The sequence below is a fragment of the Cherax quadricarinatus genome, chromosome 3 (assembly GCF_038502225.1).
Source record: "Cherax quadricarinatus isolate ZL_2023a chromosome 3, ASM3850222v1, whole genome shotgun sequence".
In the NCBI taxonomy this organism is placed as follows: Eukaryota; Metazoa; Arthropoda; class Malacostraca; order Decapoda; family Parastacidae; genus Cherax; species Cherax quadricarinatus.
The window spans coordinates 68,994,734-69,017,813 of record NC_091294.1 but is presented as its reverse complement, the minus strand read 5'-3'; the positions used below and the strand labels follow the sequence as shown (position 1 = coordinate 69,017,813).

Sequence of the window (23,080 nt, the reverse complement as noted above, 5' to 3'; positions counted from 1 at the left end):
AGCCTCCTTGTTCATCTGCTATCCTATTCTCCGTCTTACTCTTAATTCTTTCAAAAATAATTCTACCCTACACTTTACCAGGTATACTCAACAGACTTATCCCCCTATAATTTTTGCACTCTCTTTTGTCCCCTTTGCCTTTATACAAAGGAACTATGCATGCTCTCTGCCAATCCCTAGGTACCTTACCCTCTTCCATAGCACCAACCACTCCAAAACTACATCCCTACCTGCTTTTAACATTTCTATCTTTATCCCATCAATCCCAGCTGCCTTACCCCTTTCATTTTACCTACTGCCTCACGAACTTCCCCCACACTCACAACTGGCTCTTCCTCACTCCTACAAGATGTTATTCCTCCTTGCCCTATACACGAAATCACAGCTTCCCTATCGTCATCAACATTTAACAATTCCTCAAAATATTCCTTCCATCTTCCCAATACCTCTAACTCTCCACTTAATAACTCTCCTCTCCTATTTTTAACTGACAAATCCATTTGTTCTCTAGGCTTCCTTAACTTGTTAATCTCACTCCAAAACTTTTTCTTATTTTCAACAAAATTTGTTGATAGCATCTCACCCACTCTCTCATTTGCTCTCTTTTTACATTGCTTCACCACTCTCTTAACCTCTCTCTTTTTCTCCATATACTCTTCCCTCCTTGCATCACTTCTACTTTGTAAAAACTTCTCATATGCTAACTTTTTCTCCCTTACGACGCTCTTTACGTCATCTTTCCACCAATCGCTCCTCTTCCCTCCCGCACCCACTTTCCTGTAACCACAAACTTCTGCTGAACACTCTAACACTACATTTTTAAACCTACCCCATACCTCTTCGACCCCATTGCCTATGCTCTCATTAGCCCATCTATCCTCCAATAGCTGTTTATATCTTACCCTAACTGCCTCCTCTTTTAGTTTATAAACCTTCACCTCTCTCTTCCCTGATGCTTCTATTCTCCTTGTATCCCATCTACCTTTTACTCTCAGTGTAGCTACAACTAGAAAGTGATCTGATATATCTGTGGCCCCTCTATAAACATGTACATCCTGAAGTCTACTCAACAGTCTTTTTTCTACCAATACATAATCCAACAAACTACTGTCATTTTGCCCTACATCATATCTTGTATACTTATTTATCCTCTTTTTCTTAAAATATGTATTACCTATAACTAAACCCCTTTCTATACAAAGTTCAATCAAAGAGCTCCCATTATCATTTACACCTGGCACCCCAAACTTACCTACCACACCCTCTCTAAAAGTTTCTCCTACTTTACACATTCATATTCTCTTTTCTCCTTCCATAACTGATCCTTCAACATTACTGCTACCCCTTCCTTAGCTCTAACTCTCTCAGATGCTCCAGATTTAATCCCATTTATTTCCCCCCACCGAAACTCCCCTACCCCTTTCAGCTTTGTTTCGCTTAGGGCCAGGACATCCAACTTCTTTTCATTCATAACATCAGCAATCATCTGTTTCTTGTCATCCGCACTACATCCACGCACATTCAAGCATCCCAGTTTTATAAAGTTTTTCTTCTTCTCTTTTTTAGTAAATGTCTACAGGAGAAGGGGTTACTAGCCCATCGCTCCCGGCATTTTAGTCGCCTCATACGACCTGCATGGCTTACGGAGGAAAGATTCTTTTCCACTTCCCCATGGACAATAGAAGAAATAAAGAAGAACAAGAGCTATTTAGAAAAAGGAGAAAAACCTAGATGTATGTATATATATATATATGCATGTGCGTGTCTGTGAAATGTGACCAAAGTGTAAGCAGGAGTAGCAAGATATCCCTGTTATCTAGCGTGTTTATGAGACAGAAAAAGACACCAGCAATCCTACCATCATGCAAAACAGTTACAGGTTTCTGTTTCACAGTCATCTGGCAGGACGGTAGTACTTCCCTGGGTGGTTGCTGTCTACCAACCTACTATTATTATACATATTATATTATTATTATTATTATTGTATTATATTATTATATTATTATTATACATATTATTATACATATTATTATTATTATTATTATTATTATTATTATGATTATTATATAAATAATTTGTAATTTTTGTTCACACAAAAAATATGAGATTTACTGTTATTCCTTATTGCAATAATTGTATAAATGATGTCAACCCATTCACGACTGCATATTGGAATGGACAGTGACATCATTTGTTTACTCTGAAACAGCCAAGCAATGGACCATTTCAAGGTACTTTTCGTTGTGAAAGCAATTAAAATAATTTCTATTTCTGTAATATATCTCCATTCTATCAAATGAGACAAAAAAAACGAAAATACAACCATAAAAGCCATTCGAAATTACCGCAAAGGGGTAGCTAATTGCTGACAAGTGAACTCCATTATTTATGCTTAGATTTCTTTCATTTTTGGTATACATTAAGAAGCATCTTTCCATCATACATTGCCCAAGTTTCAATGAGATAGTTCAACAAACAAATGAGATACAATTCCCGAGATCAAGAGCAAGAGTCCCTCACTAGTGTCAAGGAACCTGCCATGAGGTCTGCTCGCTTGTGGAAATTTTGCTCACATATGGAAGCAACAAATCGACCCATCGACTGCTCGTATTTGAAAAAACTCGCACGTGGACACGCTCGCAAGTAGAGGTTCCACTGTACTGTTAATTAAAAGCAGTTTACCAATAGCTGATGCTATGGTAAACTTCTAGCAAGCTTTTAACAAACTATTAGCAAATGCTTACTTCCATTTTAAAAAAAATGGGCTTAACATTTGCATGCACATCTACATTCAGTTGCTAGGAGGCAGCACATCTGCTCTTGTGTGCTACTTACAGCTGGATGAGTGGAAGTATGTTCCTGGTCAGCTAACTGATGCTGATACAATGGAGTGATTAACATTTGAGATGAATACAGATATTGAGAGTAAGTACATATTGATTATATCGATGAAAAAGTTTTACCTATGCTCATGATATTGAGCAAATGCATGTATATTTTTTACATATGTATTTATGATGGGCTGGGACAGGTTAAGGAGATAAGGTGATTTTAACTGTAGTTTTAAAAATGCTGAACCAGTGGTTCTGGAGATTTCTGGTATAGAGTTCCAGATTTTGGGCCCCTTTATGTATAATGAATTTTTGAAAATATTTAGCCTTACATGGGGAATGTCATAGAGATTTTTGTGCCTAGTGTTGTGCCTATGAGTCCTACTGCAACTGTCAAGAAAGCATTTCAGGTCGAGATTTATAGTATTAGAATTGATTGTTCTGTAAATGTAGGTTGCACAATAGTATGAGTGAATGTTTTATATAGTTGAAAATAGGAATTTGGTAATTATCCTAGTATACAAACCACCATCGGCAACTGCTGAGGAATTCACAGATCAGTTAAGCAAGATAGATAGCTATCTGGATAGACTAGAAAATCATACACCAAATATTTTACTCCTTGGAGATTTTAATCTCTCATGTAAAATGGAAGATGGTGCAATGTAATGTTATACCAGAAATATCTCCGGGAAGCACCCTGGCTCAACAGGCACATACCAGGGAAATAATGAGGCTTTGTGAAAAGTACTCTTTAAACCAACAGGTAACTGATCCCACCAGAAATGAAAATACCCTGGATCTGATATTCACAAACAACGAGGAACTGATCAGAGACATAACAGTTTCCAAAACTATTTACTCTGATCATAACATCATAGAGGTTCAAACTAGTATTAACTCAGGGGTAGAAAACTGCATCACTAAAGTTAGAGACGGGATGTTCAGTAAGTTTAATTTTAACAATCAAAGAATTGACTGGGAAAAATAAACCAAGAGCTATCAGACATACTCTGGGAATCAGACATGAGCGACCTAAATCCCCACCAGTGCCTAGAGAAGCTGAATATAGAAGCATACAAAGTATGTATGAAACATGTACCATTGAGGAAACCCAGAGGAAGATCAGATATAGAGAGAGAGCGTAGGAGATGGTACAGAAGAAGAAAACGGGTTACTGAACTGCTTAAAAACACAAATATGCTACAACAGAGGAAAGATAGACTTAGCAGAGAGATCACTGAATTAGAGCAAAAACTTAGGATGTCATACCTCACAGAAAAATACAAAGGGAACAAAGGGCCATACAGGATATTGCAAGAAACCCAAAATATTTCTATTCCTACTCAAAATCCAAGCTAAGAACTACCTGTAGAATTGGACTACTACTGAGAGGAGACTCATATACTGACGACAAACAGGAAATAAGTGAAATCCTAAAAGAACAGTATGAGTCGGTGTTCAGCAACCCACTAAATGACAGCAAGGTAGAAAATGCAGAAATATTTTTCACTTCAGAAGAAGGCCGCACAGACCAACTAACTGACATTAGTACAAATCCTATAGATTTCAAAAAAGAAATGGAAAACATACCCACTCGCTCAGCACCTGGACCAGATTCATGGAATACCCTATTTATAAAGAAGTGCAAAGTACCACTAGCACGAGCCCTCAGTATTCTTTGGAGAAAGAGCTTAGATCTAGGTGAAATACAGGAGGCCTTAACCCTTTCAGGGTTTTTGACATACTAGTATGGCTTACGCACCAGGGTTTATGACGTACTAGTATGCCTAAATTCTAGCGCCTTCAAATCTAGTGAGAGAAAGCTGGTAGGCCTACATATGAAAGAATGGGTCTATGTGGTCAGTGTGTGCAGTATAAAAAAAATCCTGCAGCACACAGTGGGTAATGAGAAAAAAAAAAATCTTCGACCGTGTTTTTGGATTAAAATAGCGACTTTGCACTATATTTTCGTATGGTATTTATGGCTGTATTCTAGTTTTCCTGGTCTCATTTTATAGAATGGAAGACATATTACAGAAATTGAGATGATTGTGACTGGTTCCACAATGAAAAATACCTTGAAATTGAGCTCAAAGTAGCAGAAATGTTCGATTTTTACCAAAGTTCAAAAGTAAACAAATCATACCAAGCGTCCAATACACGTCAACTGGTGAGTCTAATATTCTTTCACAAGTGAGCTGATATTATTTATACCATTTCTACACTAATGCAGTAATCTGCATAACAGTAAGTCTTCTATTTTTTGTAAGAATAAAAATTCAAAGTGGAAAGCAAAAGAAATATAAGAGGGGTCTGGGGACATGACTAACAAACAGAGAACTTGTTATTTTAGTGCCAGGAATGTCTTTCTTGTTTATTCTGGACCCTATTTGGAAATTGGCATCTTCTGAAATTTGTGTGAAATTGGCAAAATTGTCAATTTCTAACCACTTTATTGGATAGTTGAAATTGGTAAATGGGCGGTTTCTTGTACTCATTCGATAGAAAAAATGGAGTTCTAGCGAAATAAATATGATTTTTTGTCGGCTAGTACACTGGAATTGGCCGAAAATAGGGCTCAAAGTGGGCCGAATCGCTGATGCGTAAACATCGGCAAGACCGCTAACCTCGCGAGAGCATAATTCCATAAGTTTTCCATCATATTTCATGCTTTTGGCGTCATTATGATCAGGAAAAGATTCTCTATCATTTCATGAGAAAAATTTTGTTTTTTTTTTCCAAAAAATTTTTGACCCTGAGAACAAGTTTAGGAGAGGGTCTCACAACCCTGAAAGGGTTAAAGAGTGCAAACATAGCTCCTTTGCATAAGGGAGGTACAGTAGTAGGCACTAGCTAAAAATTACAGACCAGTAGCCCTAACCTCTCACATCATAAAAATCTTCGAAAGAGTGATGAGACGGCAGGTTACAAAATTCATGGACCAGCACAACCAACATAACCCGAACCAGCATAGTTTTAGAGCAGGACGATCATGTCTGTCACAGCTGCTGAACCATTATGACGGAATTATGGAGGCACTGGAAGATGACCAAAATGCAGATGTGATTTACACAGATTTTGCAAAGGCGTTTGACAAATGCGATCATGGAGTGATAGCGCACAAAATGAAGGCCATGGGCATTACGGGGAAGGTAGGCAGATGGATTTTCGGTTTCCTAACACACAGAACACAAAAAATAGTAGTGAACAGGGCAAGATCCAGCATCAGTAAGGTCAAAAGCTCAGTGCCCCAAGGCACTATCCTGGCACCTCTGCTGTTCCTCATCCTCATAGCAGACATAGACAAAAACACCTGGCACACTTCTGTATCATCATTTGCAGATGGCACTAAAATAAGCATGAAAGTCAGCACAGTAGAGGACACTGAAAAAGTACAGGAAGACATAAACAGGGTTTTCCAGTGGGCAGTGGAGAACAACATGATGTTCAATGGTGATAAGTTCCAGCTGCTTAGGTATGGAAAGAATGAAGAACTCAAAAGGAGCACTATATACAAAACTTAAGAGGGTCACCAAATAGAACGTAAGGAACACATAAAAGACCTAGGAATAATTATGTCAGTGGACCTTTCTTTTAAAGACCATAACAAGACAAAGATCACGACAGCCAGGAAGATGATGGGGTGGGTATTGAGAACTTTCAAAACAAAGGAAATAATGCCAATGATGACACTCTTCAAATCACTAGTGCTCCCTCACTTAGGATATTGCTCAATGCTGATGGCCCCATTCAAGGCAGGAGAAATATTGGAGCTGGAACAAATACAGAGATCATTTACGCCTCACACTGAGCCAGTAAAGCACCTAAACTACTGGGAATGCCTGCAAGTCTTGAACATGCACTCATTGGAACGGAGGAAAGAGAGGTACATGATAATATATACCTGGAAGGTACTCGAGGGCTTGGTCCCAAATCTGCACACTGCCATAACAACATACTGGAGTGAGAGATATGGGAGGAAGTGTAAAATAAACCCAGTGAGGAGCAGGGGTTCGGTGGGGACAATAAGGGAACACTGTATCAACATCCAGGGTCCCAGACTTTTCAACATCTTACCAGAAGATATCAGAGACACTGCTGGAACAAATGTTGAAGCCTTCAAGAGGAAACTGGACAAGTATCTTCACCAGGTGCCAGATCAACCAGGCTGTGATGGATATGTGGGGCAGCAGGCCTCCAGCAGCAACAGCCTGGTTGACCAGGCAAGCACCAGACGAGCCTGGCCCATGGCCAGGCTCAGAAAGTAGATAAACTTTCGAAACTCTTCAAAGGTATATCAAAGGTAAGGTCTGAAGAGTTGGGTGGGGGGGGGGGGGGATGCTGTCTAGCAGTGGATTGTGTAAACATTTGCACTGCAACTTTTTATTGTTATTATTGATTTTAGGTGGTTTTTCGCTGTGGAACCCCAGGCATAAATAGCATAGGTAAGGTATGGATAGATCAGTGAATAGTAGAGTGTAAGTAGTGCTGTTTGTGGTACATAGTAACGTATTTCGAGAGAATGCCAACTGTTTTAGAAACTTTTTTTTGTTATGTGTTGGATATGGGTGTTGAATTTCAGGTTGCTATCAAGGTGTAGACACAGGAATTTTCCCTCATTATGTTTAGCAATAAGGATGCTGTTAAGCATAATGTTTAGTTGGTCCTCACTTGCTCTCTCCCAAACATAATGTAAAAGGTTTTGTCTATACAAGTATTAACCCTTTCAGGGTTTCCGACGTACTAGTATGGCTTATGCACCAGGGTTATTGACGTACTAGAATGCCTAAATTCTAGCACCTTCAAATCTAGTGAGAGAAAGCTGGTAGGCCTACATATGAAAGAATGGGTCTATGTGGCCAGTATGTGCAGTATAAAAAATCCTGCAGCACACAGTGTGTAATGAGAAAAAAAAAACTTTGGCTGTGTTTTTGGATTAAAACAGCAACTTTGCACTGTATTTTCATATGGTATTTATGGTTGTATTCTAGTTTTCCTGGTCTCATTTTATAGAATGGAATACATATTGCAGAAATTGAGATGATTTTGATTGGTTTCACAATGAAAAGTACCTTGAAATTGAGCTCAAAGTAGCAGAAATCTTCAATTTTTACCAAAGTTCAAAAGTAAACAAATCATGCCAGGCATCCAATACATGTCAACTGGTGAGTCTAATATTCTTTCACAAGTGCGCTGATATTATTTATACCATTTCTACACTAATGCAGCAGCCTGCATAACAGTAAATCTTCTATTTTTTGCGAGAATAAAAATTCAAAGTGAAAAGCAAAAGAAATATAAGAAGGGTCTGGGGACGTGACTAACGAACAGATAACTTGTTATTTTAGTGCCAGGAATGTCTGTCTTGTTTATTCTGGACCCTATTTGGAAAATAGCATCTTCTGAAATTTGTGTGAAATTGACAAAATTGCAAAAATTCTAACCACTTTATTGGATAGTTGAAATTGGTAAATGGGTGGTTTCTTGTACTCATTCGATAGAAAAAATGGAGTTCTAGCAAAATAAATATGATTTTTGTCAATTAGTACACAAAAATTGGCTGAAAATAGGGCTCAAAGTGGGCGAAATCACTGATGAGTAAACATCAACGAGACTGCTGACTTTGCGAGAGCATAATTCCATAAGTTTTCCATCAAATTTCATACCTTTGGTGTCATTATGATCAAGAAAAGATTCTCTATCATTTCATAAGAAAATTTTTTTTTTTTCCGAAAAATTTTCGACCCTGAGAATGAGTTTTTGAGAGGGCCTCTCGACCCTGAAAGGGTTAAGTGTAAGTTTATTGACAGTCAGCCAGGTTGCTATTTTTGCGAGTTCTTCATTAACAATAATAAGCCTAGATTTGGGTGGGAGAAGACAAAAGTCATGTCGTCAACAAAGAGAATAGGCGTCAGTTGTTGTGATATGCCTGGAAAATTGCTGATGTATAAAAGGAAAAGGAAGGGGTCAAGAATGCTACCTTGTGGTACACCAGTGTCCAGGGGTCTTGTTGAGGAGGTTGTGTCATTGACAGAGACGTATTGTTTTCTATTAGTAAGGTAGCACATGATAAATGCAAGCGCATGGCCTCTTATACCATAATGATCAAGCTTGAGGAGTAGGATGCTGTGATCCTTTGCTAGTATGCCTTCCATTCTATCGACTAAGCACAATAATCATGCATTCATCCATTTCAGCTACCCTATAAAGTGATCAGAATTCAATAATTTGGCTAATTTTACACAAAATTAAAAAAAATACAGTTTAAAAATAGAGTCCAAAATGAACAATATAAACATTCCTGACACTAAAGCAACATTTTCTTTGTTCTTTACATCCTCAAGTCTCTTCTATATTGCACTTGCCTTCTGTTTTGAATTCATAATATTTCTCAGATGATAAATTATAACCAGGAATGATTGGTCATGGTATATGGTATCCCAATAAAAAACTTTTACAAACCCACAAAACAGACTGGGGAATGTAGGGAGGCCTTACCCATTCTTAAAAAAATTGGAAAAAATAAAATTTTTATACTATTTTGAGCTCAATTTCCACTCTTGAAACCAACCAAAATCATTTTTATTTCAGTAGTGTGTTTACCATTTTATCAAGTGATACCAAGAAACAGCCAATAAAACCATAGAAAAACTATTTGTCACTTTCATTAATAAAGCAGTTGGAATTAAACAGTTCTTCTGAGCACACTGTGGCTAATCGGTACAGCTGTGCACTTTGCAGATGCACAGTTGCAAACTCGGTCTCCAGTAAGGTGTACACAAATGTACAACTTATTTGAAATGTTCATCTGTAAGACACTACCAAATATTATCCCATTCTCAAATAATTGTGCTAGATCAAGTACACTTTACGGCGTTTTGCTTTATGGTATTCTGCTAATATGGTCATTTCAAATTATGACCAAAACTCTCTATACGGCTCCCCCCACCTGACTTTCTAATACGGTCACCGCACCCCACCTGGTTTGTTTACATGCTATGTGAGATCTGTAAGCACTAAGTCTCTCCATTATGTCTGGAAACTCCAAAATTTCAAGTGTTTTTAGAAGTTATTTCATATTTTATATATACGTACTCCGATAATTATACTTATGTATACCTGTACCTAAATAAACTTACACACTGTGGTGGCATGCAGGTACATATTAAAATCAGTAAGTGTCTTATGTCTCGAGACGCCATATTAGCAATGATAATAATCACTGAGTCTCATTAACCCTTTCATCGTCGAGAGGTCTTCTCCTAAACTTGTTCTTAGGGTCAAAAATTTTTCGGAAAAAAAAATTATTTTTTTCTTATGGAATGACAGATAATCTTTTCCCGATCATAATGACGCCAAAAGTATGAAATTTGATGGAAACTAATGGAATTATGCCCACGCAAAGTAAGCGGTCTCGACGATGTTTACGCATCGGCAATTTCACCCACTTTGAGCCCTATTTTTGGCCAATTCCAGTCTACTAGTCGACAAAAATCATAACTATTTCACTAGAACTCCATTTTTTCTATCGAATGAGTACAATTTCACAGAAATTTCAAAAGATGCCAATTTCGAAATATTGTCCAGAATAAACAAGACAGACATTCCAGGCACTAAAATAACATTTTCTCTGTTTATTAGTCACGTCTCCAGGCCCCTCTTACATTTCTTTTGGTTTCTACTTTGAATTTTTATTCTCACAAAAAATAGAATTTTACTGTTATGCAGACTACTGCATTAGTGTAGAAATGATATAAATAATATCAGCGCACTTGTGAAAGAATATTAGACTCACTAGTTGATGTGGATTGAATGCGTGGCATGATTTGTTTACTTTTGAACTTTGGCAAAAATCGAACATTTCTGCTACTTTGAGCTCAATTTCAAGGTACTTTTCATTGTGAAACCAATCAAAATCATCTCAATTTCTGTAACATGTCATCCATTCTATAAAATGAGACCAGGAAAACTAGAATACAACCATGAATACCATATGAAAATACAGTGCAATCTCGCTGTTTTAAATAAAAAACACGGTCAAAGTTTTTTTTTTTCTCATTATGCACTGTGTGCTGTGGGATTTTTTATACTGTGCACACTGACCACATAGACCCATTCTTTCATATGTAGGCCTACCAGCTTTCTCTTGCTAGAGTTGAAGGCGCTAGAATTTACGTGTACTAGTATGTCAATAACCCTGGTACGTAAGCCGTACTAGTATGTCGGAAACCCTGAAAGAGTTAAATGTTGTATATTACATTAATATACATATTTTCATTAATCCATCTATGATATTTTTTCAAAATTATATAATAAACATGATACATAACATTATTATTATCACACTGGCCGATTCCCACCAAGGCAGGGTGGCCCGAAAAAGAAAAACTTTCACCATCATTCACTCCATCACTGTCTTGCCAGAAGGGTGCTTTACACTACAGTTTTTAAACTGCAACATTAACACCATTAACAACATTAACATTAACATATAAAGATGATAAATACACCCCACAGTAGAATAAATAAACATAAATATGAGATGTGGAAGCTAGACAACTTGTACAAGTGACGGCAAGAATAACATTTTCTCTAGTCCAACATATGAGAAAATGTGTTACTGGGGATAACTGTAGAAAATTATTCCTTTCATATGTAAGTAAATTTATTCAGCTATACACAAATACAGTTACATAGATTATCACACATAGCAGCATATGTGTAAAGTATCTAGGATAACCAAAAAAGTCAGAGTGACTTATTTCCATTGTCTTCACTCATGGTGTTACATGAGAATGGGAGTGTTCCTCTTTATTTATTCTACCATATCAATGTAGAGACAACGTGTACACAATGTATCTTGTACACAAACCAGATGTGTACACCTGGTTTGTTTACATAACTCTGCACCTGTCCTCCCTCATGTACTCATTCTCTCTCTCTCATTTATTTGTTTTATCTTGTTTACTCACCACTGACCCTATATTAAGACTACAAATATTTTAAGGTAAGTAATGAGTGAACTGCATTTGCATTTTGTCGCTCTGCGGTACTTAAATATCATAGAATATTGTGTAGGTGGGGTGGCTTGGTATGGTAGCCTGGCTGGCTACCATACATACCACACCTGATTTCTTACAATAAATACTATTCATCTCACCCTAGATTAAGACTACAAATATTTTAAGATAAGTAATGAGTGCCACTGTGTATTTTACTTTTTTTATTGTTTTTTTAATGCCAAGTTCTATTGCTAACTTAATATATGTTAGTGTAAACTTGTTATCTAATATCTGTATGCATTTATAAGTCGAAAAAAAGGGTGTTCCACTTTACGGCGATTTCCGCTTTACAGCAGTAGCCTGGAACCTAACCTGCCATATAAGTGGGACCCTACTGTATAGTAAACTTTATATTAAAAAATGAGTATGTCATAATATTCTGAGTGAAATACACTGCACTAACATTTATATAACTTGAACTTGTAAGCTTCATAAATTTTGACAGAACTCAAGAAGCTTATAAGGACACTGCAGTTAAAAAAACTACTGAATAACAAAACCCTTCATTACCTACCTAATGACTTAATTTATCAAATAAAAAAATGTTTCACTGAACTTATATGATGGAAGAAAGGAAAAAAATGTTATTTAGCCAGCCTTGCATGGTGTTTGTGGAAGCAGTGGAAGCAGTGCCTACCAGCACTATGAACAGGTGGCAGTGGAGCAAAATTTTGTTTTCTTACCTGCTGTGTTCTTTTGAGCATGTCCATATCTTGCCTAAGAACATCAACTAGCTCCTTGGTCTCCATCTGGTACCTGTAAAACAGCTGCGGGGTAACCTTGACATCGTCCATCCAGGGTGGGTCATTCAAGACAGGAGGCTGACACTTGGACCGCGGTACGTTCCATTTTATTCCACACGATGAAATCTTAAAGTACAACCAGAAAGATCATAAATTTTCTATTGCCATAAAAATATATTTTGCAATTACTAGTGATGCTAATTAAACTTTCCTCTTTATGAGACTTCTTGAATCACTACAGCACTTACATTAAAATTAAAAAAAAAATATTCACTTAACACATGTTTAAAACTTTGAATTCACATTGTCAAATGTTACCTGAAAAAGAGACATCTTTCTGTAATATCCATGTGCCCTTGGAGATACACAGGGAGTGAAGTTATTAAAAGAAATTAATGAGTGGGCTTAGCAAAGCATAGCTAAGGTTAGATGATAAATACCATACAGTAGGACCCCAATATATGTGGGTCCGGGATCCTCAGTTTCAGTTATCCACGGTTTTCCATGGCCCAAAAATAACCCTTAATTTTGCTTAATAATGACGTCAAAGTGCAAAAGTAGTGATGATGGAAGTTCTTCAAAGCATAAGATAAGCTGTGAAGTGCTTCCCATCAGTGAAAAGTGATAATTCTCCACTTATAATAGGTATGTATAAGGATTGCTATTATCTGTATCCATGGCAGGTCCTTGGAACACATCCCTCGTGGATGCTGGGGTACTGCTGTATTGATAAACACACACTCAATGCTGTAAAGTCTTTATTGGTATACTGTTTCACCCACAAGTGGGCTTTATGAAGTACATACATACAAATACCTAAGCCCACTTATGGGTGAAATAATGTAATAATAAAGACTTCACTGCATTAAGTGTCTCTTTACCACTTGATGATGATATGCTTTTATTCTGTATATAAAAGTTATACTAACCAGTATTTTTGGGTGTTGATTCAGTATTGCTGAGAGAAAATTAAGATTGGTATAAAAATTGGAGAATGAAGACTACAAAATATACCATCAATGAAAGTTTAAGGTAATTACTTGTAAAAATAAAGCATTGCTTTTGAAAAGGTGAGTGTAAAATGGATTATACCTGACCCATACAGAATCAACACAATGTGAAGTGTAAAAGGCCTCCATGACTGGTAAAGTACTGAAGTATGTCAAGGAATTATAATAATTTCATTTGGTAGTGTGTGTAAACATGGAATAATCTCAGTGGGATACGGCCAGTTTGTTAAAAGAGAGAAAGAAGAAAGAAAAATAGGAGGTAGCAGATAAGGCCAATCGGCCTGCAAGGAAAATATAATAAGCTAATAAGCAAGAGTGCTGTAAAATCCCACTTAATTAAAAACTATGAATAGAGCAAAAAATAACACCGTTCAGTCTTATTAAGTCTGTGGTAATATCAGAACAACAAATACTTTAGTTCTTTGGTATTCTCCTGCCATTTACCTGGAGTTTACCTGGAGAGGGTTTCAGGGGGCAATGCCCCCGCGGCCTTGTCTGAGACCAGGCCTCGTGGTGGATCATGGTCTGATCAACCAGGCTGTTACTGCTGGCAGCATGCAAGCTGGCGTACAAACCACAGCCCAGTTGGTCAGGTACTGACTTTAGGTGCCTGTCCAGTGCCTTCTTGAAGACAGCCAGGGGTCTATTGGTAATCCTCCTTATGTATGCTGGGAGGCAAATGAACAGTCTTGGGCCCCGAACACTTATTGTGTTGTCTCTCAATGTACTCGTGGTGCCCCTGCTTTTCATCGGGGGAATGTTGCATCTCCTGCTGAGTCTTTTGCTTTCATATCGAGTGATTTTCGTGTGCAGGTTTGGTACCAATCCCTCCAGGACCTTCCAAGTGTATATTATCATGTATCTCTCCTGCCTGTGTTTGAGGGAATACAGATCAAGGACCTTCAATCATTCCCAGTAGTTTAGGTGCCTTATCGCACTTATGTGTGCTATGAAAGTTCTTTGTACGCTCTCCAGGTCTGCAATGTCACCAGCCTTGAAGGGGGCCATTAGTGTATGGCAGTATTCCAGCCTAGAGAGCACAAGCGATTTGAAGAGAAGCATCATGGACTTGGCGTCCCTAGTTTTGAAGATTCTCATTATCCATCCTATCATTTTCCTAGCGGATGAGGTAGATACATTGTTGTGGTTTTTGAAAGTGAGATCCTCTGAGATTATCACTCCCAGGTCCTTCACATTACTTTTCCGCTCTATTGTATGGTTAGAATTTGTGGTATGCCCTAACACATTTTTAATTTCTTCAAGTTTTCCATATCTGAGTAGTTGAAATTTCTCCTCGGTGAACTTCATATTGTTTTGAGTGGCCCATTCGAAGATTTGGTTGATGTCCGCTTGGAGTCTCGCAGTGTCTTCGATGGAGGTCACTGCCATGGTGATCCGGGTGTCATCCGCAAAGGAAGACACGGAGCTATTTATTTATTTATTTATTTATTTATTTTATGTCTTTGCAAACAGTACATGGCTTACATCTCTATGTCAGAAATGAGGATGAGGAATAGAATGGGAGCGAGTACTATGCCTTGTGGAACAGCTTTTTACCGTAGCTGCCTGGGACTTTACTCTGTTTACTATTACTCTTTGTGTTCTATTTGTCAGGAAGTTGTAGATCCATCCACCAACTTTTCCCGTTATTCCTTTATCCCGCATTTTGTGTGCTATTACACCATAGTCACACTTGTCAAAAGCTTTTGCAAAATCTATGTATACTACATCTGTATTTTGTTTATCCTCTACAGCATCCAGGACCTTGTCATAGTGGTCCAGTAGCTGGGACAGGCAGGAGCGACCTGCTCTAAGCCTGACTCAAGAAATCGTAATGACACGATTGCAAACAAACCATACCCCCGGCCGGGATTGAACCCGCGGTCATAGAGTCTCAAAACTCCAGCCCGTCGCGTTAGCCACTAGACCAGCTAGCTGGTCTAGTTGCCCTGGGTTGTGTAACTGATGGGTATCTAGGTGGTTGGCTATCTTGCTTCTTAGAACCCTCTCAAAGATTTTTATGATATGTGATGTTAGTGCTATTGGTCTGTAGTTCTTTGCAATTGCTTTACTGCCACCTTTGTGGAGTGGGGCTATGTCTGTTGTTTTTAGTGTGTGTGGGATGACCCCTGTGTCCATGCTCCCTCTCCATAAAATGATGAAGGCACTCGATAGGGGCTTCTTGCAGTTCTTGATGAGCACAGAGTTCCACGAGTCTGGGCCTGGGGCAGAGTACATGGGCATGTCATTAATTACCTCTTCAAAATCTTGTGGAGTTATAATAATATCCAAGAGTTTTGGGATGACCAAATTTTGGGTTTCGTTCATAGAGAATTCATTTGGAATGTTGACCCTTAGAGTGGGCAATGGATTGCTGAACACAGAGTCATATTGGGACTTTAGTATCTCATTCATTTCTTGGCTATCATCTGTGTATGTCCTATCCTGCCTAAGCAGGGGCCCAATACTGGATGTTGTTTTTTGCTTAGATTTGGCATAAGAGAAGAAGTGTTTTGGATTTTTTTCTATTTCCTTTATGGCTTTTAGTTCTTCCTGTGATTCTTGTCTCCTATAAGATTCCTTCAACTTAAGTTTGATATTGGCAATTTCACTGACTAGTGCTTCCCTTCGTATTTTAGATATATTGACCCCACTCAGCAGCTCTGTGACTCTTCGCCTTTGTCTGTATAGGGAATGTCTCTCTCTTTCTAGTTTACATCTTCTCTTTCTTTTTCTTAATGGAATGTGTCTTGAGCAGATCTCAGGAACCACAGAATTCATTTTTTCAAGGCAGATGTTCGGGTCCATGTTGTTTAGGATATCTTCCCAGCTTGTTTCATTTAGGACATGGTTTACTTGATCCCATTGTATGTTTTTGTTATTGAAATTGAATTTCGTGAAGAGACCTTCATTACTGCTCACATTTTGCTGGTCCAGAGCCCTGTGCATACTTGTCTGTACCTCTATTATGTTGTGATCTGAGTGAATTATCTTTGATACAGTTATATTATGTATCAGATCATCATTGTTAGTGAAGATGAGGTCCAGTGTATTTTCTAGTCTTGTAGGCTCTACTATTTGTTGGTTTAAGGTGAATTTGTTGCAGAGATTTAATAGTTCGTGTGTATGTGTGTATGTGCATTTTCATCTGAGCTGCCTCCAAGGGTGATCTCTACTAAAATATTGTTTGCTATCCTCCATTTTAGGTGTCTCAAGTTGAAATCTCCTAGTAGAAAGATGTTTGGGGCAGGAGTTGGGAGATTTTCCAGACAGTAGTCAATTTTCTCAAGCTGCTCCTGGAATTGCTGGGAAGTTGCATCTGGAGGCTTGTATACTACCACAATGACAAGGTTTTTGTTTTTGATCTTTATCGCCAAAACTTCAACTACATCATTTGAGGTGTTTAGTAGTTCTGTGCAAATGAGCGACTCTGTGACATACAGGCCAAGTCCCCCTTGTTGCCTGTTTAGCCTGTCGCATCGGAGTAGGTTATTGTGGAAAATATTGTATATATCTTCCGCAAATATGGTAATTTATAGGTAAATAGATGGCCTATATTGTATTTAATAAAAATTATATTATGGAAAATGGGAAACTGAGCCTGCGCCTGCACAGAAAAGGACACTCGCCATTGCTGTTTGAACTGGTCAACTGTTAGTGAATATTGGGAAGAATTTTTCGTGGTTAAAATTGGGCTGACACCTCTCAAATAGGAGACGAAATTGTTGGATGTGCATTCCTGCATAACTTGAGTATCAGTCGACAGGACAGGGCAACTCCAGGAACCTCAGATAAGCTGTCTAATTTATGTTTAAATTCTGGCCAGTAAATTTTTCATAAATGTAGGCAAAAGGGGGGGTCCTGTACATGACACATTAATCTCCAGTCAAATTGGTGAGTGTTATGATTTTAAGATATTCTCCTTCTGTTATATAAATGTGTTTATATTTAGAGAGAATGGATCAAGGTAGAATGACATGGAAAGCATATAAATCTATAGGGGAAGGAAGGTGGGGTAGGGGTCGTCCTCGAAAGGGTTGGAGAGAGGGGGTAAAGGAGGTTTTATGGGCGAGGGGCTTGGACTTCCAGCAAGCGTGCGTGAGCATGTTAGATAGGAGTGAATGGAGGCGAATGGTACTTGGGACCTGACGATCTGTTGGAGTGTGAGCAGGGTAATATTTAGTGAAGGGATTCAGGGAAACCGGTTATTTTCATATAGTCGGACTTGAGTCCTGGAAATGGGAAGTACAATGCCTGCACTTTAAAGGAGGGGTTTGGGATATTGGCAGTTTGGAGGGATATGTTGTGTATCTGTATACGTATATGCTTCTAAACTGTTGTATTCTGAGCACCTCTGCAAAAACAGTGATAATGTGTGAGTGTGGTGAAAGTGCTGAATGATGATGAAAGTATTTTCTTTTTGGGGATTTTCTTTCTCTTTTGGGTCACCCTGCCTTGGTGGGAGATGGCTGACTTGTTGAAAAAAAAAAATATATAATTCTTTATTAATTTAATATACAGTCCACAAATTTATATATTTACCAGCATTCCTGGTGATGTATATTTCATTTAATTAATAGGTCCAGAGCAACTTGTGGATATGGCAGCTGTAGGTATCGAAGGGGGACATTTTTTGCAACCTAGGTGTCCCAAATTCCTACTTGTCTAACTGATAAATAATAATTATCTATGTTCATTTACTGTTATGTATATAATGACACATTCAGATAAATGTAATTTTCCACAGTTATAACCTGGGATTCATATTTCGTTGTCATAATGATCCTTTATGTGGGTCTCTGAGAATGCTGCAACATTGCATTTGACTCCATGAGCAGTCCCTTGATGTAAGGAATTTTGTTGTTTTTTGACGGCTTTAGACAGTGTATGCTTGCAAAGACAAATGTTGTATTGGTGGAATTTAGGGGGGTTTTATTTGCTAGCTCTAATATCTGTTGTCCTGGGGTAGAGGCCAATGTCCATGCCTCTGCTCCAGAAGTGTTTTCAGGTGGTGAAGGATTATTGTCATTTCTTGCCAGTCTTTTTTTCCTTCTGGCCCTAGAAAACCTCTGTCCCTGGAGAGGTTGTGGCTCCTCTCTTTTGTTTCCCATAGTCTGGCTGGTCTGTGTCTTTTAGTCCCCTTTAGATGATATGCCTGGCAGTATGCATTGTAGCATTTTCTTTCATGGATTGATGAGTGACACATTTCTGGGTGAAATAAGTTACAAGAAGGGAAGTTGCACTCTCCTGTTGTCATGTGGGTGCAGCATTTTTTGGGATGGTCAAAGGTGCATGTCCCACCTGTTTTACCAGATATATCGGGCCTGCAGATACCCATATCCTCAATATCTTTTACCACTGTATGGACATCAGTGCTTCCACCAGGTTTTGCTGGTAGTGTGTTGACATTATTCCCTGAGGCCTCATCCCATTTTGATCCATCTCCAGCAGTATTTTTATTCAGATTTAAAATGTCAAAGATGCCTGACAGTTTGGGAAGACAAAAGTGGAGGATTACATGTGTCAAAAGTGTTGTGGCAGCAGAAGTGTGATGAAACTGACTAGATGATTAATGTTTCATACAGAGTACCTGCAGCCATTTTTAATGCTCTTTTAAACCTTTGTCACATAAAATCTTCCACTCAAAAACATGGCAAGTAACATCTTCAAGTTAGGTAACTGAACAAAGGCTCTTGCTCACAGCTGACTCACATTTCATTACTGTATTTCCAGAGTGCATGTTGCTTAATATTAGATTCATAGAATAAATAAAATAAATAAACTTGACAGTTAAAAATAGGAGAGGAGAGTTATTAGATGGAGAGTTGGAGGTATCAGGAAGCTGCAGGGAATATTTTGAGGAACTGTTAATTATTTTTTTTTTTTTTATTAACACACTGGCCGATTCCCACCAAGGCAAGGTGGCCCGAAAAAAGAAAAACTTTCACCATTATTCACTCCATCACTGTCTTGCCAGAAGGGTGCTTTACACTACAGTTTTTAAACTGCAACATTAACACCCCTCCTTCAGAGTGCAGGCACTGTACTTCCCATCTCCAGGACTCAAGTCCGGCCTGTCGGTTTCCCTGAACCCCTTCATAAATGTTACTTTGCTCACACTCCAACAGCACGTCAAGTATTAAAAACCATTTGTCTCCATTCACTCCTATCAAACACGCTCACGCATGCCTGCTGGAAGTCCAAGCCCCTCGCACACAAAACCTCCTTTACCCCCTCCCTCCAACCTTTCCTAGGCTGACCCCTACCCCGCCTTCCTTCCACTACAGACTGATACACTCTTGAAGTCATTCTGTTTCGCTCCATTCTCTCTACATGTCCGAACCACCTCAACAACCCTTCCTCAGCCCTCTGGACAACAGTTTTGGTAATCCTGCACCTCCTCCTAACTTCCAAACTACGAATTCTCTGCATTATATTCACACCACACATTGCCCTCAGACATGACATCTCCACTGCCTCCAGCCTTCTCCTCGCTGCAACATTCATCACCCATGCTTCGCACCCATATAAGAGCGTTGGTAAAACTATACTCTCATACATTCTCCTCTTTGCCTCCAAGGACAAAGTTCTTTGTCTCCACAGACTCCTAAGTGCACCGCTCACCCTTTTCCCCTCATCAATTCTATGATTCACCTCATCTTTCATAGACCCATCCGCTGACACGTCCACTCCCAAATATCTGAATACATTCACCTCCTCCATACTCTCTCCCTCCAATCTGATATCCAATCTTTCATCACCTAATCTTTTTGTTATCCTCATAACCTTACTCTTTCCTGTATTCACTTTTAATTTTCTTCTTTTGCATACCCTACCAAATTCATCCACCAACCTCTGCAGCTTCTCTTCAGACTCTCCCAAGAGCACAGTGTCATCAGCAAAGAGCAACTGTGACAACTCCCACATTATGTGTGATTCTTTATCTTTTAACTCCACGCCTCTTGCCAAGACCCTCGCATTTACTTCTCTGTTAAATGTTGATGAAAATAGGGAAGCTGTGATTTTGTGCACTGGCCAGGGAGGTATAACATCTTGTAGGAGTGAGGAGATGCCATATGTGAGTGTGAGAAACGTGAGTGAGGTTGTGGGTAGAATGAAAAGGGGTAAAGCAGCTGGGATTAATGGGATAAAGGTAAAAATGTTAAAAGCAGGTGGGGGCACAGTTTTGGAATGGTTGGTCCATTTTATTTAATGTATGAAAGAGAGGAAGGTACCTAAGGACTGGCAGAAAGCATGCATAGTTCCTTTGTATAAAGACAACAGAGACAAAAGAGGGTGTATAAATTATAGGGCAATAAGCCTGTTGAGTAAACCTGATAAGATGGTAGAGTTATCATTGAAAGAATTAAGCATAAGATGGTAAGCAGGATTGCAGATGAACAAGGAAGTTTTAGGAAGGGCAGGGGATGTATAGACCAAGTGTTTATAGTGAAGAATATAAGTGAACAGTATTTAGATAAGGGTAAAGAGGTTTTCACTGCATTTATGGATTTGGAAAAGACATATGACTGTGTGGATAGAGGAGCAATGAAGCAGATGTTTCAAGTGTGTTGAATAGGTTTTAGGTTAGTGAAAGGAGTTAAGAGTTTTTATGAGTATAGTGAGGCTCAAGTTAGGGTATGTAGGGGTGAGGGAGATTATTTCAAAGTAAAAGTAGGCTTTAGAGATGCATGATGTCACCATGGTTGTTCAATATACGTATTTATAGATGGGGTTGTAAGAGAAGTGAATGTTCAGGTGCTGGCAAGAGGAGTGGGGTTAAAAGATAAAGAATCTAACACAAAGTGGGAGTTATCACAGTTGCTCTTTGCTGATGACACTGTGCTTTTGGGAGATTTTGAAGAGAAGTTGCAGAGGTCGGTGGACAAGTGAACACAGGAAAAATCAAGGTGATGAGAATAAACAAAAATATAGGTAATGGAACACTGGATATTTGATTGGAGGGAAGGAGTTTGGAGGAAATAAATGTATTCAGATATTTGGGAGTTGATTTGTCAGCAAGTGGGTCTATGAGAGATGAGGTGAATCATAGAATTGATGAGGGTGAAAAAGGTGAGTGGTACACCAAGGAGTTTGTGGAGACAAAGAACATTAGCCATGGAAGCAAAGAGGGGAATGTATGAGAGTATAGTGGTATCAACATTCTTATATGGGTGTGAAGCATGGTTGGTGAATGTTGGAACAAGGAGATGGCTGGAGGCAGTGGAGATGTCATGTCTGAGGGCAATGTGAATATTATGCAAAGAATCCGTAGCTTGGAGATTAGGTGTGGGGTTTCTAAAAGTATTATCCAGAAGGCTGAGAATGGATTGTTGAGGTGATTCAGACATTTAGAGAGGATGAAATGAAACAGAATGACTTGAATGGTGTATAAATCTGTAGTGGAAGGAAGGCAGGGTAGGAGTCATCCTATGAAAGGTTGGAAGGAAAAGGGTAAAGGATGTTCTGTGTGGTAGGGGCTTAGATTTCCAGCAACCATGAGTGAGTGTCATGCAATGGTTCAAATCATAAAATGGTTTTTATGACTTGAAGTGCTGTTGGAGTGTGAGCAAGGTAGCATTTATGAATGGATTCAGGGAAACCGACTAGCTGGACTTGAGTCCTGGTGGTAGGAAGTACAGTGCCCGTGCCCTGAAGGAGGGATGGAGATATGTTGCAGTGTTTGAACTATAGTGTAAGCACACCTCTGGCAAGACAGTGGAGTGAAAGATGATGAAAGTGTTTCTTCTTTTTCAGGTCACCCTGCCTCAGCGGGAAACAGCCGATATATTAATAAAAAAGAATAAATACCTTAAAATAACTAAGATATTTCTTAGTAGCAGCCACTGAAATGAGCTAAGGTAACAGCTGTGAACTTACAAAACCAGACTGCATCTGCCATTGTTGGGGATGCAGAGGGGAGTCATAGAAACGTTATGAAAAAATAAATTACAATACTTGTGGTTTAACCCATAAACGGTCCAAACGTATATATACGTTTTTTCAACATTTGAAATTATGTAAAAAAAGTAGATCTTCTTTTTGTTTTTTTACATTTGAAAATGTGTAAAAAAACTTTGATTACTTTATTTTTGTTATACAGGTCTCCCTCAACATTCACGTTTTCAGCTTTCGCTGGCTTCACACATTCGCGAATTCCCAACCGCCAAATTCCCAGCCGCCAAATCATATTCAAGTTTCCCGCCACCTGTGAGTCCCTACTACCCTCCCACCGACCCCCGCAACTGGCAGCCAGCCCTCCCACCACTCAGTGTGGTGAGTGTTTTGTTTGTTCATTATTTGCTATTAAACTGCAGTATAAATAATGTAAACCCATTCTTGACTGCATATTGGAATGGTTATTCGGACAGGTATTAGACGGTGACATGTGTTTACTCTTGAACACAGCAAAGAATCAAACATTTCTGCTA

At 38.7% G+C, this 23,080-nt stretch overlaps 1 protein-coding gene across 5 annotated transcripts in view; it reads right to left on the bottom strand.

Moving 5' to 3' along the window:
• The window catches only part of per (period circadian regulator), a 172,905-nt gene that overhangs the window by 15,940 nt on the left and 133,885 nt on the right, over positions 1 to 23,080 (bottom strand). For all 5 annotated transcript variants that reach the window (XM_070092108.1, XM_070092127.1, XM_070092122.1 and 2 more), the window contains exon 23: positions 12,580 to 12,765. In XM_070092108.1, coding sequence (XP_069948209.1) covers positions 12,580 to 12,765 — 186 coding nt within the window. The remainder of the gene's footprint in view (positions 1 to 12,579; positions 12,766 to 23,080) is intronic.